Source organism: Eulemur rufifrons, chromosome 3 (genome assembly GCF_041146395.1).
Source record: "Eulemur rufifrons isolate Redbay chromosome 3, OSU_ERuf_1, whole genome shotgun sequence".
NCBI lineage: Eukaryota > Metazoa > Chordata > Mammalia > Primates > Lemuridae > Eulemur > Eulemur rufifrons.
Window position 1 is genome coordinate 40,561,353 of NC_090985.1, and position 15,894 is coordinate 40,577,246.

The 15,894-nt window shown below is 47.2% G+C and overlaps 1 protein-coding gene across 1 annotated transcript in view; it reads left to right on the plus strand.

The window, feature by feature from the left end:
• The window catches only part of ANXA13 (annexin A13), a 52,346-nt gene that overhangs the window by 23,566 nt on the left and 12,886 nt on the right, over window positions 1–15,894 (plus strand). Inside the window, exons 4-7 of the mRNA XM_069466016.1 lie at window positions 8,677–8,771; window positions 12,080–12,250; window positions 14,837–14,870; window positions 14,976–15,055. Coding sequence (XP_069322117.1) covers window positions 8,677–8,771; window positions 12,080–12,250; window positions 14,837–14,870; window positions 14,976–15,055 — 380 coding nt within the window. The remainder of the gene's footprint in view (window positions 1–8,676; window positions 8,772–12,079; window positions 12,251–14,836; window positions 14,871–14,975; window positions 15,056–15,894) is intronic.

Genomic DNA, 15,894 nt, shown 5'->3' on the forward strand with positions numbered 1-15,894 from the left:
AAGGTGAACGCAGGACCAAGGTGGGGTGAGAGAGAGAGCGTCTAGGTTACAGCCACGAAGAGAGGCTCTGGGACTCAAGGAGTCTGCTCAGGCCACGAGGTTCTAGTCCCCGAAGCCTGGCAGAGGGAGGGATGCAAAGCACAGATGGAAGGGTTTACCTTGAACCAGAGCAGGAGGGAGGGGCTGCAATGTCATCACCTTCACAGGTGTTGTTGGGCAGAGCTGAAGGTGCTGGTGACCTGACATCGTTCAGTGGGTCACCAGCGAGGTTATCTGCTGAAGACAAGGGCTTGACCATGCAGTGGGGGCCTGAGTGGTGGTTTGGACTCACCCTTGAGTAGCAGAGAAGGGGACATGACCAGCAAAAGACTGCTTATCCGTGCCAGAGCCCCACTGAGTAGGGAGACCACAACTTCCCATGGCTCCAGCCCACATGGCTGTGTGATGTTCTCCTGCAGCCTGAAGGAAGGAGAGGAGAAATGGAGGGTAGATCGACCCCGGCTTTGCGGATCAGGGGTTCTAGAAGAATAAGCAAGTGAGGTCATTAAAGAGGATAGAGGGGTCAAGGCAAGGTTGATTAACCTCAATTTTCTTTTTTATATTTATTGAGAAACAAAGATTTCAGGTGTTGGGCTAAGCACTTTAAATACAAAATCTCATTAAGTTATTCTTCATTAAGTTAAATACAATTTTCCAATGAGGAAACTAAGGCCCTGAGAAGTTAAGTAACATACTCCAAATCACAAATCCAGCACGTGGGGAACACTGGGATTGAACCTATTCCTGTCACTCACTCCAAATGCCACCAATGTAGAGCATCCCAGTGAGGCCACCTCAGCCACGCAGCTGCTGTTCTGGAGAGGGTGGGGATGGGGCTGAGAAGACACTGCCCAGCGCCATTGGCAGCTGGGAGCAGCCATTCGAGTCCACAGATATTTTACTGAATTATTCTTTTGCTTATTGTGATATAATTCACCCCTTTGCAGTGTGCAAGTCAGAGTTTTAGTACATTCACAGGGCTGTGGAATCGTCATCACTAATTCCAGAACATTTCCATCTCCCCAAAAAGAAACCTGCCCCCATTAGCAACCCGTCAGCCCCAGGCCATCACTAAGCCATTTACTTCCGGTCTCTAAGGATTTGCCTATTCTGGAGTTTTCATATAAACAGAATCATACAATATTTGGCTTTTTGTGTCTTTTGTGGCTTATTTCACTTAGCATAATGTTTTGTGAGAACAAGTGATAGTTTTTTGACTTAGAAGTAAGTTAGTGGAGATTTACTCTCCTAGGAATGGATGTCATGGTAAAATATGGCCATAAATTCACACACATAAATTTGTGTGACTCCAGAGGAAAAAACTAGGATCCATGGTGGAAGTTCCAAGGAGACATGGTTTGCTTTAATATAAGAAACTTATCTAACCATAGAATAGCTGCCTTGCCCAAGAAATGTTGAGAAGTCCCAGGAATGGGGGAAGATCTGGTGGAGAGTGGTAGATGGGATTTCTACATAGTATTCTTGGATAAATCACAGAGAGAGAAAGAGAGGGAGGGAGAGAAAGAGGAGAGAGAAGGGAAGGAGAGAGAGGAGGGGAAGGGAAGGAGGTGGAAATGAAAGATGACAAACAGGTGCTTGTTTTGGGGCATCAGAGGGCCCATTCACACCCTGACTTGGCTAATGTCATATTCTGACCATGCCACCAGGAGGCAGGCTTTGCATGGACCTGGCAGGATGTTATGGCTGAACCAGCCTCCCAGGTGCCTTCCAGGTGAGGCTTCCCTGCTGCCTTTACATGAGGTCCTGACACCTGGACGTGGGATGGACACAGGAGCCCAGGTGTGTGTGGGAATGATTCAGCTGTGATTAGTGATGAATCCCCGTGTTTGTAGCCACCGTACAAATTCAGTTCAATAAGCACAGATTGAGCACCTACTGAATGCCAAAGTCACACCACATTCTTGCTGCCTTTGGGATGTGGCCACAACGTGGTCCCACGTTGTACTGGTTACTGTGCAGATCACCTTCTCTATGCCAAGCACTATGCTGGATGCTGCACATACATCATTTTGTTAAATTTTCCCAACATTCTGCAAAGTTGGTGTTATTATAGTGACTTAACAGATGAGAATACCAAGACTCAGAGGTTAAATACCTTGCCCAAGTTCATAGCCTTATGAAATGTGGGTGGGGCAATTAGAAACTAGGACCCTCTTGGAGAACTCTGATTTGGTTGAAGATCTAGAATCCCACCCTCTATTAATAAGTACAAGCTGAAGCAAAATCGCATTGTTGGCAAACATGGTCTGCAAGAGTGTGCATCCATCTCACTGATGCACCAGCCGTGCCAGGGCTGGATTTAAATGTTTAGGGCTACACTGTCCAATAGCCACAAAGGCGAGCCATACAGATGATTTTAAATTTTTGAGAAGCCAAATTTTAAAGGAAGAAAAAACAGGTGAAATTCATTATTTTAATAATGTATTTTCATTAACGCAATACTGCATCAAAAATATCACTTCCTCAGGTAATCAACATAAAAATTATTAATGAGGTGTTGTAAAATATCCTCTACCCTCCCCACCCACTCATCACCTATGCAAGTCAAAATAATAATGCCATACGATACACTAATTTTATTTTTTCAAATGACACAAAACAGGAATATTTCTTGATCTTTTTTTCTTTTTTCTTTTTTTGCATCCCTGCATTCTTGGTGTCCTAAGTCCATGCTTGGTCTTGGTCTTGAGCAACCCTGAAAGGCCCCATGACCTCTCCCTGCCATGGGCACTCCTGGGCAGCCCTTCCTCTCAGGGCTCTGCCCCCTCCGCTCTCCCAGGCACCGCACCACCAGGCTTGGCCCCTGCCTGCCTCCTGTTGGACTGTCCTAGCAGGGCCCTACTGGAGAGAATGCCCTGATCCTGAGAGTATGTGCACCCCAATGTCCATTTTTGCTCTCTGACGTGTAAAAGAACGTTTGCCATTCTCCCTCACAGTGTTGCTGAAACAGGCTCTAGAGGTAAAAGATTAGCCTGTAGTCCACAGTTTAAGTCCTCAGGGGATCTTATCAATATGCAAATTCTGTCTTATCCTGTGGGGGGGGGGGTGCTGAGATTTTGCATTTTCAATAGGCTCCCAGGTGATGCTGATGCTGCAGGTCCTGGGACCACCCTTTGGGGGGCAAGACCAGGCCCATCTGAGATGCATGGAGGTTAAGCAACACCGCTCAAGCTGCAGAGGAGCCAACCCAGGCCTAGAACTCAGATGGTGACAGTTGACCCAGCACTCTTTCCACATGCCAGTCGTGGGCATGAACTTCAGCCCCTGTTCTGACACTTACTGGTGCTATGATCTTAGCGTTCCCATCTGCAAAATGGGGCTAACTATGTCTCTTCACAGGGAGGCCACACTGAGCCCAGCACCTGGTGGCCCTCGTTGTATGCTGGGATCCAAAATCCACACAAAGCCAGTTAGATCAGCATGAGCATCCAGGGGGCCCACCCATGCTCTCTATCACTGAGGGTGAATTGGGTTGGATGGGCCCCCCCCAGAAGATACATCCACCCAGGACCTGTGAACTTGACCTTATTAGGAAAGGTCTTTGCAGATGTCATTTAAGTTAAGGATCCTGAGGAGAGATCATCCTGGATTACCTGGGTGGGCCCTGAAACCCAATGACAAGTGCCCTTAGGAGAAACAGTAGAGAAGGCCATACACAGAGAAGGCCGGGTGAAGACGGAGGCAGAGACTAGAGAGATGCGGCACAAACCAAAGAACACTAAGGACTGATTGCCGACAGCCACCTGGGGCTGGGGGAGGCAAGGGACAGATTCTGCCCCAGAGCCTCTGGGGAGGAGTGTGGCCCTACTGACACCGTGACTTCAGAATTGTCAGGGAATAGACTGCCGTTGTTTTAAGCCACCAGGTGCATGGTAATTGACACAGCAGCCTCAGGAAGGTAAGACAGAGGATAAGGAAGAAGTAAGGACCCACTGGAGCAGGCAAGATTCTCCCCTCTTCATTACTTCATCTATGGGGACTGGGCAACCCAGTGGTGTCGGCAGAAGAGAGTGGCCCTGGGGACCAGAGCTGGCGCTGCAGCCTCAGGGCTCAGCGAGGCGGGCTGGTGCTGGCACCTGGAGCTGAGGGAAAGCCGGGTCTCTGCCATGTGCCAGGATCACTTATCTGGCACGCCCGCCCGGGAGCCTTCAAACCTGTGGCTTCTATCCTGCTGAAACTCAGCTCAGTATCGTCCCAGAACACTGCCGTGACAGCAAACCAAGGAGGTTGGCTTGTCACCTGGTTGTCACCTGGTCCTGACCTCTGCTGTGTAATTATAGTGTCTGATCCATAGTCAGGATTGAAGTCCCTTCTTTTTTCATTTTTTAGTCTTTCCCAGAACCGCTGGGGACCGGCCCTGGTGCCTCAAACCATTGTAAATGTTTACAGGAAACTGTTCAGCAGCACCGACTGCTTATATGACACACATATTGTGAAATGCAGACTGAGGTCACCGTTCAGGTCATCGCTTTGTGGTCGGGCTCCCGGGGTAAATGTGAGACCCAGACTCGGAGGGCCCGAGAGAAATCTGGTATCATTTTCATGCCCTCCTCCCACCCCCAGGCTGTGCTGGGCTATCCCGGATAGCTTCACTCCCTGGTCTCTTTTTTTTTTAAAAGCATTCCAGGAAGGAAAATCTAGAAAACATTATTTTTTAAATATTAACTCAATTTTATGGGTTGCACATGGCATCAGAGTAGGAAGGATGTTTTTTTTATCAGTCTTTGCTACATACAGCCCATCTTAGTGTCACATGCAACTCACACCAACGTAGAGACAAAGTTCTCTCACCATGGTGGGCAAAGTTCTCCACCCACCCATCCATTCCTTCATTCATATCTGCATGTGGTTAAGCACTCATACATTTAGCAAGTCATCTGATAAATATTGAGAGCCTTCTTTATATATATATTGAGCAGTGAACAAAACACTCTGCATCTGTGGAACTAGCGGAGTGCCATGGCAGAGAGGGGAAAAACAGGCAGCATGAGGGACACCAGGGAGGGGTGTCTTGTCTGTCCAGAAGAGGATGGCGAGTTGGGTCCTGAACAAGGAGAGGGAGTGAAGCTGAGGATTGGAGATAAATGGGCTTCAGGCAGAGGGAACAGCCCATGCAAAGACCCAGAGGTGAGAAAGAACATGTTGTTTGCTCTAGAAGCCGCAAATCATTTACAGAGTAGGTGGAAAGGGGGCCTGGGAGAGGATAGGTAGGGAGGACAAGAATTTGAGAGGCAAGTAGGAGGTCCTCCTGCCACCCGCCAGGATCCAGGCCTGCGATGCTGAGGCCCTTGACGGGGACAGGTGCAGCCCGAATGGAAAGAAAGGGGCAGGTGCAAGCGATATTTACGAGAAAAAGAAATCCTCTTGGAGGTGAGATTTCTGGCACTCAGAAGTTTAAAAAAAAATCATAATGATGTCACAGAGTAAGTAACTAGATACACATGACGGAGGTGAAGCTTCAGGTGGAAAGGAAGGGGGACAACATAAGTGACAGTGCTGGAACCAAACCAGAATGAGGCAGGCAATTAACTGCAGCTATGTGTGTAAGTGAGCTCATCCTAGAATTCTCTACTTCGCCAGCTGGAACCAAATAGCTAAATCTTCCCAGAACTGTAGGGGTGGAAATACCCCTTGAGAGTAGGTGATCAGTTCAAGGACACAAAGCTGGTGGCCATGCCAGGACCAAAGTGCAGCTCTCAACCCCCCAGTCAGGCCTCTTTCTAAGTTCCCGCTCTGCCTTTCCAAAGATGGCTCTGAGGGCTGGTGCCCGAGTCAAGGCAAGGGCAAAACACTTCAAATTTTTGCCAGGATTCCTCTTTCTTCCCTTCCCCATGTCTAGCCAGGTCTCCTCGGTCCCTTCCCCACTCCTATGGCCTGGATTTTTCCTCCTCCCAATCCTTCCATCAAAACAAATCCAAAGGCACCAGCCCCGTCCCCTGTTCCTTCAGGATCCTGACTGCTCAGCTGGGTGGCAGCCACATCCTAGGCTCACCCACTAACCAGGGGTGGCAGCAGGGAGTGGCACGGTAACAGCTCACACCACACGTTAGTGACCACTCCCTAGGGCCCAGGCACCGGGCTCAGAACGTCAGTACTTGCAATCTGACATAATCAGTGCAGGAATCCTAGACATCTACAAATACACAGATGCTGCGGAAGATCAGAGGAAGCAGAAACTTAGCCCTTCAAAGGTTTATAAAAGTATCTGGTCTACTGACAAATGCGGCTGAGATGAGGTGAGTGAGCCTTGTGTCGGTGCATGCAGAGAGTAGCTTGAGCCCAAACTCAGGAAGTCTCAACACCACCATAAGGAATTCTGATCTGATTCCAGGAGTCCTGAAGATTCACTAAAGGTATTTAAATTATGATGTGAAATGAGCGCATGCATGCTTCCGAGGCTGGGCTGTGGCGCTCAGAGCCGAGCATCAGGGAGACTAAACACACTTGGGGCCTGTTGGGCAGCAGCAATAGGAATGAGGAAGAGGGACAGATGAAAGAGTTGTCTCGTAGTGAGACACATGGAGCTCGGTGGCATTGAAAAGGGAGACAGAAGGTGAGCCCTCGAATGTGACTTCGATTTCCCAGTTTGGGTGATGCCATGCCCAGAGATGGAGGAACAGGGTGGGGAGTGGATTTAAGGATAGACCAAGAGAGTTCAGTTTTAGCTACGCTGGAAGTCGAAATGCCTGGGGAGATCCCAGCTACAGAGAGCTGGGAGTAAGATCTGAACTCGAAGGAAAGATTATGGGCTGAGGCGCTGACCTAGAATTCATCAGCAAAAGGGCGACGGTCACCTGGAGGAAGAGTGACCGCAACTAGAAAGGAGAACTGGAAATGGAGTTGACAGGGCGGCTGAGGGAAGAAGGGCCATCAAGGATGCTGAGAGGACGGTGGTGGAGAGGCGGAAGGAGCAGGAGGAGAGGTGTAGAGCAGAGAGGAAGGTGTTTCACACAGAGAACGCCCAAACAAATCCAAATGCTGAGCAACAGTCAGGTACACGCAGCAACTGAGAGGAGGCGCTGAGTTGTGCCTCAGTTTCCCCATCTGAAAATAAGAGTTTGAACTAGATGACCTCTGACGTGACTTGCAGCTCCTACGGTTGCTGAGCGCATGCTCGGATCCCGGCGCGCTCCGTCACCGGGTGAGCAGTTTGTGCAAGGGTGGCCCCGGCTCGAGCCCCGCGTGGACGTGAGCAGTGCGGGCACATAGACGTTCACATCCCCTGGTGTCCACGGGCTCCCAGTGCACGCTCAGCGCCACCAGGGGGCCCCACCTGGACCCTCTCATTTCATTCTCACGGTAGCTTGGGGTACTGTCACTCCCATCCTAGCGGTGGGAACACGGAGGCTCCGCAAGGCACAGAACTCGCCCGATGTCACCCAGTCAGCACAGGGCGCGGCTGTGATTTGAATCCAGTCTGAAGAAATCGAATTTAGGGTTCGATGGCTGAATAGTCTTTTTCATTCCCACGCTGGCAAAACCTGGGTCAGCTTTCTAATCCTGTTTCCATGTTCAAACCAGGATATTCCTCCCTTCTCTCTTATTCATTATAGTTTTCAGTACTGATCAAATTGCAACGAGCATGTATTACTTTGAGCATCAGGAAAAAAAACACTCTTTAGAAAGAGCATGACTCAAGGGTGTAATAGGATTTTAAAGGGGCAACCATTCTTCATGGTCCCAATTAGGACTTTTCTCCTGAGATTTACAAATTTAGGTGGGATTGATTTTGTAGCAATTTGGGCCTATATCGTAATCTCATCCACTCAATTATAAGTACCCAGATGCCAAGGAACAGGCTATACTTTTTCTTCTATTTTTTTAAAACAGCTTTATTGAGATATAGTCCACATGCCATATAATTCATCCATTTAAAGTGTGAGATTCAATCATTTTTTAGCATCTTCACAGATAGGTGCAGACATCACCATAGTCAATTTTGGAACATTTTCATCACCTCAAAAAGAAAGCCTGTCCTTTAGCTGTCATTCCATTTGGCACCCACATACCCCCAGCCACTAGTCTACTTTCTGGCTATGCAAATTTCCCTATTCTGGACTTTCATATGAATGGAATCATATAATAGGTGGTCTGCCACGCTTGGCTTTTCACTTCGCATAATGTTTTCATGATTCATCTCTATTATAGCATTTATCAGTATTTTATTACTTTTTTCTGGCCAAATATAATAACATTCCATTATATGGATACCCCACATTTTCGTTACCTATTCATCTGTTGATGTGCATTGGAGTTGTTTCCACCTTTGGACTATTATGAATAATGCTGCTATGAACATTCGTGTACAAGGTTTGTGTGGACATATGTTTTCATTCCTCTAGGAATAAACTTAAAGAACATGCCATACTTACCCCTCTTTCTACCACCATGCCTAGCAGTGTGCTCCATGCAGCATGAGGCTTCACGGATATTTATCTGAGTGAGTGAAAATACAGTTTTCAGCACAAGACATTAAAGCTCATGGGTCCATTTGGTTCCATGGAAGCCTCTGCCCACCTTTGAGCTGTGAGTCCTGGCTTCCTCAGATCTGACTAAAATAAAGCTCCTTCTTGTTCCTTCTTCACTGTGGCTTTGTTTCTTTCCCCTGCCCTTTAGGAACTGATGAAGCAACGATCATTGAAATCTTATCCAGCAGGACATCCGATGAAAGGCAACAAATAAAGCAAAAGTACAAGGCAACGTATGGCAAGGTGATTCCAGGGGTGCCCGGCAAGTGTGCGCACAGCCTTGACTTTGATCTTCTCTGCTTCCTCTGTGCTCCCAAGGCAGCAAGAATACCTGTAAAGCTTTATTGAGTCAGCCAGGAGGAAAACTGAAATAACCATTTAAAAACTTTAATTGACTTCAGAAAAACTGAAATTGTTTTGTTAATAGCTCGTAAAATCAATATTCTTAACTCATTATTTTTTGAATTGACTTCATTTTTCTATTAAGCCCTTAATCGTATTTTCCACTCAATTTGGACTAATTCCACATATTATAGATAGGCCAGTGATTTGAAAATCAGTTTCCACAGGTGGGTCTTTATACAGGAATTTTTCATTTATTTAGCCATCTTCAGGAAAGATATATTCTTCATAAGTGATTGTCACAGAAAACTAAAAAATAAACCCTCTATTTCATCAAGCATCCACACTTTTTTTTCTTTGTTTATATTTTTTTCTTTCTTTCATTATTTTTGCTGATGATGCTGTTACGTATAGAGTACTTCAGATATGCTTTGGGCCTCCTCCTCTTCCTCCTCCTCCTCCTCCTCCTTCTTTTCTTCCTCTTCTCCGTCTCCTTCTTCTTTGAGATAGGGTCTCACTCTGTTGCCCAGGATGGAGTGCAGTGGCTCAATCATAGCTCACTCTAACCTGGAACTCCTGGGCTCAAGGGATCCTCCTGCCTCAGCCTCCCTAGTAGCCGGGACTATGCACCACCACACCCAGCTAATTTATTTTTTTATTATTTTTGTTTTTTGTAGAGACAGACAGAGTCTCAATATTTTGCCCAGACTGGTCTTGAATTCCTGGCCTCAAGCTGTCCTCCCACCTTGGCCTCCCAAAGTGCTGGGATTACAGGCATGAGCCACTGAGCCCAGCCCTGTTTATTTATTAATATATAATGAACATGACTTGATCTTTTCTTAACATCATTAAGACTATCACTGTGCAAAGTGAATATCAACTATTTTGCTGTATTCATCCATATGTATAAAACCTTTACTGTTTCAATCACTATATGTACAAATAGAGAGAGAGACAGATGGGTTTTTCCACTTACTTGACTTTGGGCAAGTAACAATCTCCTTAGGCCTTGGTCTCCTCATGTATAGAATGAAGATGACAACTGACCTCCCTCCTCATGTTGCTGGAAGAATCAAACAGGATAGTGCCAGCACATGCCAATAAAGGAAACTGTGATAGGTATGATTGTTTCCATTTTACAGATAGGAAAAGTAAAGCTCATATGTCTAAATGACTGACGTAAAATCACATACTTAATTAAAAAAAAAGAACCAGGACTCACATCCAAGTCTTCTGGTCTTCAAGGCCAGTGCCCACCCTGGAGGACCCAGTGACACGAGTGGAGCTAGTCACTTATGCACTAAATGGCGCAGATGGCTGTGCTTTAATAGTTTCTCTGCTCCTCTCCTCATTATCAGGCTTGTCAATGTCATTTTTGATGAAAATAACTGAATCTTCAGTTCAATTGCATTTAATTGAATGAAATGAAGTTGAATTTTCATCCCTGTCAACATGCCTCATTCTAGCAGCCTCCCAAGTCATATGTTTATATCCACCCTACCAATATGGAAAGTCGGATATAAGGCTGCTTCATTTTTAGTCTAAAATAAGAGTAAATGGGTTCGAAGTGAGGGCCCAAGGGATCTGCTAAAAATAAGGTGGGCACGTTCTAGCACAAAACTTTGTGACACCTTCATCTGCCAATCATTTGCTTACTTTCTGGTTCTCAGCTGTGTTGCAGAGAGCTGAGACTGCCAAAGAGATGATCTAGAATCCCAACGTCACAAAGCTAGAAGACGTTAAGGATTATCACATCTAAGTCCCCATGTCAGCTGAGTTCCAAAGAGAATAACCATCCCATGATAACAAAGCAAGTTAGCAGGAAAACCAGGAATAGCACAGAGATATGCGGAGCCTGTTTCTCTTCTCTGTCCAAACAGAACGTAAACACACGAGGATTAGTTTTCATGCTTGTGGCTTGTAATAGCGGCAGCTGGGATTTCTCCTCTCTGCAGTTCTGTATAATGCCCACCTGGCTGGATCCACACCACACAGTACTGACCGCAGGCCTGCCCTCACAGGTGCAGCACTAGAGGGAACAGCTGCCAGGGGTGGGTGTGTAAGATTACAGCTCCCTTTCGGGATTGCAGAGTCCAGGACCTCAGACAAAAACCTTCTGGGTTTTCTCCCAGGCCAGAACTCAGAGGTTCATTTGAGAAGTAGTTGATTTGCCTCCTCTTGGAAAATTCCCTTAAGAATAGGATTATCATAATACGCATTTATTGAACATTTAAAATGTGCCAGGCCCTATGCTCAGCATTTGCATGGATTGTCACATTTAAGTCTCCCAACAACCCTTTGAGATAAGTCTTATTAGTCTTCCTAGTTTTTAGGGAAGGAAACTCACAACTGGTGAAATGAAGTACATTTCCACAGTCACAAAGTCACTGTGGCTATGTTCTTAGCCACCACGCCACATTGCTGAGGAGCCAGGCCTACCCTATGCTGTAGTTTGAGTCTTTGAAATGCCAGCTGGTCAATGAGCCACCAATCTGCCCCTCTACATGAAGGTCTTCATTTAGGTAGGGGCATTGACAACTGAAGTCAGACTCATGCCATTGACCTTTTCCCTGTTGAACCGTCTCATTGGAGGGAGACAGGTGGGGGAGGGCAGCCAGCTCACTTGTGATAACAGGGGCCGGAGGGAATTTCATGTACTTCCCCTTCCACTACCTGAGCTTTCTCACACGTGTCCCTCCCAGGATTTAACAAGATAACTGAACTGACTGCACAGGCGGTCAGTTTTCCCAGGTTTATTCCTGTCGTCCTCCTGTACTTATTAACAGTGCCCCCTTTCACGCTCAAAAGCATCCCAATTTGGATGACAAACTATCTGGTCCCCTTAGAGATAAAAGACCTGCATTTCAGTCCTTTCTAGCCAAATGTTTGGAGGCAAATCCTTCCTCTTCGGAGGTTCAGTAAATGGAAAGAATGCCCAGATCTCTCCTGCCAGCTTTGGAGGGCTGTCTTGAAGATTTGCTGAGAAAGCTCTCTGAACCCTAAAACATTCTGCAAATGCTGTTGTCATTGTGATTCATCTTTGAGGTGTCCAGGCCTAAGCAGGGGAGCTCCTCTCTGCCTCTCTGCCAGGCTTGGGGGGAGAGCGGTGGTCCGCCACGAGCCTGAGCCCTTGCAATAGTGCGAGCAGACACCTGTCCCTCTCCTGTCCTGGGCCTTTCCCAGTCACATCTCTCACTGTCTTCCTACAGGACCTGGAGGAGGTGCTCAAGAGTGAGCTGAGTGGAAACTTCGAGAAGACAGCCTTGGCCCTTCTGGACCTCCCCAGCGAGTACGCCGCCCGGCAGCTGCAGAAAGCTATGAAGGGTCTGGGCACGGATGAGTCCATGCTCATCGAGGTCCTGTGCACAAGAACCAATAAGGTCAGTCCCAGCGGAGTCCCCAAGGGAGCGTCCACACACCCACCAGAGATGGTTGCAGCCCCCAGAACAGAAACTGCTTCCCACCATTCTATCCATGGGGTGAGCAAGTGTCTGGGCAGAAACGTGTCTTCTTGGCCCTTGTGGGAGGGACGTCTCTTCCAGTCTCCTGGAGGTCAGTATTGGTGTTGCTGCCCCTGGCTAGACAGAATGGATCCTTTCAGAAGAGCTGTGTCAATCCAGCTTCTGTTCTTGTAAACCGATACACAGTTTTATGTGCAGGAGGCATGTTCTGCTTTACCCTTCTCAGCCTGACTTTGTGGTTCTTCCGGCACGAATAATGCAATTAGTCCAAGCATGTTTGTGTTGCTGCCTTGGCTGTGACTGTCATCGAGCACAGAGTACAAAAAAGACCGTAAGGAGGCAGGGAGGTGGGTGGTGCTGGGGGATCTCAGCGAACACCCCCAGTGGCTGCCAACACTGCCTTGGAGGATTCTGTGTCCTTCTGTCAGCAGGCATCTCCTCTTGTCCCTTGGGCATGGGCCACCATTGCAGGAGCTGAAAGAGCATTTTATAAGGCCCCAGTGGAAGCCCATTTGTCTTTGTTTCCAGGAGCAAGGAGGGCCAAGGAATTCATCAAGAGTAAAGAGGGTCCACAAATCATTTAGAGGAGACCCCCCTCCCTCTTGCAGGACCACCCATCATGGCAGAATGGGGAAGCCCAGCAAGGAAACTGCCAGAAAAACCTGACATTCTTGAGCCCTCCCAGTAGGAAATAGGAGCAGTGGTTGGACCAGACAGCGAGGCAAAACAGCTCTGACGCCAAAATGGCACAGGAAGCCCCACGTGCGGACCACCTTGCTCATTCTCCTTGGCCATTTTTCCCAAAGTGCTGCCAGGATCCAAGCCACAGCTGCAAACCTTTTCATGAGCATCTCTGGTCTTCTTTTCTTCCTACAAGCTAATAAAAGCCCTCCCTTTCAAGGAGTCTCAGGTTAGGATTGTGCCTCAGAGGAAGGTCAGGCCGAGAGTCACACACCTTCCCCACTCGGCATCAACCCTCCCACCCACCGGGCAGGGAGGGAGCCAGTGCCAGGCAGGGGCAGTCAGCACCGGCCTTTGTGAAAAGGTTATTTTTAATATTCTTTTTGTAATCTTACTTGACCATAGCTTTTCCCACCTTGGCCTAGTTTCTTTAAGGTCCTGGCATCAACCAACAAGCAACGCCTTTCTTTTTATCAAATAGATCTGATGGTAAAGACAAGGAATAGCAGCGGAGAGCAGGCGCCAGGTTCAGGCAGATCCTGGTGGTGGGTGGGAGGGGGAAGGGGAGGGCGCTGCACAAACACAGGTGTCTGCATCCCTGCTGCCACCTGGCCTTCCCCTCCGCCCTGCCGCCCTGCCGCCCTGCCGTCAGAGCACAGCTGCAAGGCTCCTCACCTCTGTTCCCTACCACCTTGTCCCATGGCCACCCACTGACTTCCATTTTAACCAGCTTGTGGGCGATGCTGTGGGGAAAAGCCTGCTTTTAGAGACAGGGTCTCACTCTGTCACCCAGGCTGGAGTGCAGATCATAGCTCACTATAACCCTGAATTCCTGGGCTCAAGCGAACATCCTGCCTCTTAGCCTCCTGAGCAGCTGGGACTACAAAGTGTGCGCCACCATGCCCAGCTAATTGTTTTTTAAGTTTTGTAGAATCAGAGTCTCACTCTGTTGCCCAAGCTGGTCTCAAACAACACGGCTCAAGTGATCCCCCCACCCTCAGCCTCCCAAAATGCTGGGATTACAGGCATGAGCCATCGCACCCAAGGAAAAGCCAGCTCTTCTATGCTGCTGGTTCAAGTGTAAACTGAGGCAGCTCCTGAGGTGGTCCGCTTAGCACAAGACGTTGAGATATAAAGCAATTCCTCTCAGTACACACCCCGGAGAGAAACTTGCGCTCCTGCACGCAGCAAGTTATTTTACCGAATGAAGCCTTGTTTGAAAGACAGAAACTAAAAACAACCTAAGCATCCATCAATAGGAGGCTGGCTAAATAAACTGTGGCTTATTATAGGATGGAACATTTTGTATCCCTTTAAAAAACGGTAGGTGATTATCAATGTACAACTATAGCTGGATCTCCAAGACATCATTATTGAATGAAAAAATAAGTCAAAGAATGATAGGTACAGTGTTCCACTTCCTAAACACATGACCACATACACAAACCAATTCTATAATATGTATTTTCCTTAGAACGTATATATGTACACAAAGGCAAAGAAAAATACTTGGGAAGATACACACTGAATTTCTCACACTGGCTACCTGAGCAAGGAAGTGGCGAGAGAAAGTGTTAGCTCAGCTATAATAATTCTGCTTTTAACTAAGGAGAATGTGTGCATTTATTACTTATGTGTTTGAGATGTTTGCACAGAGAGGGCCTCTCCACACCCCCAGGCCTGTGCCCTGACCCACAGGGATGACCATCTGAAGTGGAAGTCACAAAAGCATCCTGTGCCCTTTCATTCTGCATGTCTCTGTGTTGTTCATTGATTAACTCCATGTTGGAGCATTGATTTTTTTTTTTTTATTATCTTCCGTAGGAAATCATCGCCATTAAAGAGGCCTACCAAAGATGTAAGTGACCTTTTGTCTTGGCTTTGCATAAAGTATATATCTTTCAAAACACCTCTGGGAAACTAAAAAATCTGCTTTCTTCCCTCCTTTTTCCTTCCTCAAAAGTATTTGACAGGAGCTTTGAATCAGATGTTAAAGATGATACAAGTGGAAACCTTAGAAAAATTCTGGTGTCCCTGCTACAGGTAAGAGGAAAGAGTTCTCACCTACTTTATGATCTTAGGAAATAATCCTCAGCAATGTGGGACCATAAGGGAAAGGCAATGTAAATAAACATTTCCTTCTTTTATTCAAAATGTCCCGTCAGCCCAGCTATTGTGAAATTATTCCATTGGGATTTCTCCCATAATAACAATCTACCTAGTCATTTGCAGTTTACGATCACTTTTTCTTAATGAATTAGCTCACTGGGTATCACCTCCTTATTTTGCCAATGAGGAAACTTAGGCCTCAAGAGGGTGGGTGACCTGCCCATAGTCACACAATCAGTAAGACACAGACCAGGAGCAAGAACCAGACCATCTGACCCCAAGCAGAGCCCTTCCCACAACACGACTCTGCACTTACTTCCAGGATTCACCCCAGGTCTAGGCCTGCAAGAACCACTACAGGAAACTTGGCCAGGAAATCAGGGCTTTCAGAACTGGCTCTGCTAGGACACAGTCTTCCAGGGCCCCAGACAGACAGCATCTGTATTCTCATTGACACACCCACCTTTATGAGCTTTGTGCATTTCCTCTGTTTTGTTTCTCCCAATGTGGATAGACTGATAGCAGAGAACAGGAGAGAACAGGTTTTCTCTTGCTGCATAACAAATTGCCACAAACTTAGCAGCTCAAAACTGCGAGATTTATTATCTTGCAGTTTCCATGGATCAGGAGTCCAGGTATGGGTTAGCCAGGTCCTTTGGTCGGGGCCTCAACAGGCTGAAATCAAGGTGTTGGCCCGGCTGCTGCCATCTCACCTGAGGCTCAGGGTCTTTTTCCAAACTCGCTGGTGTTGGTGGATTCAATTGCTTGTGGCT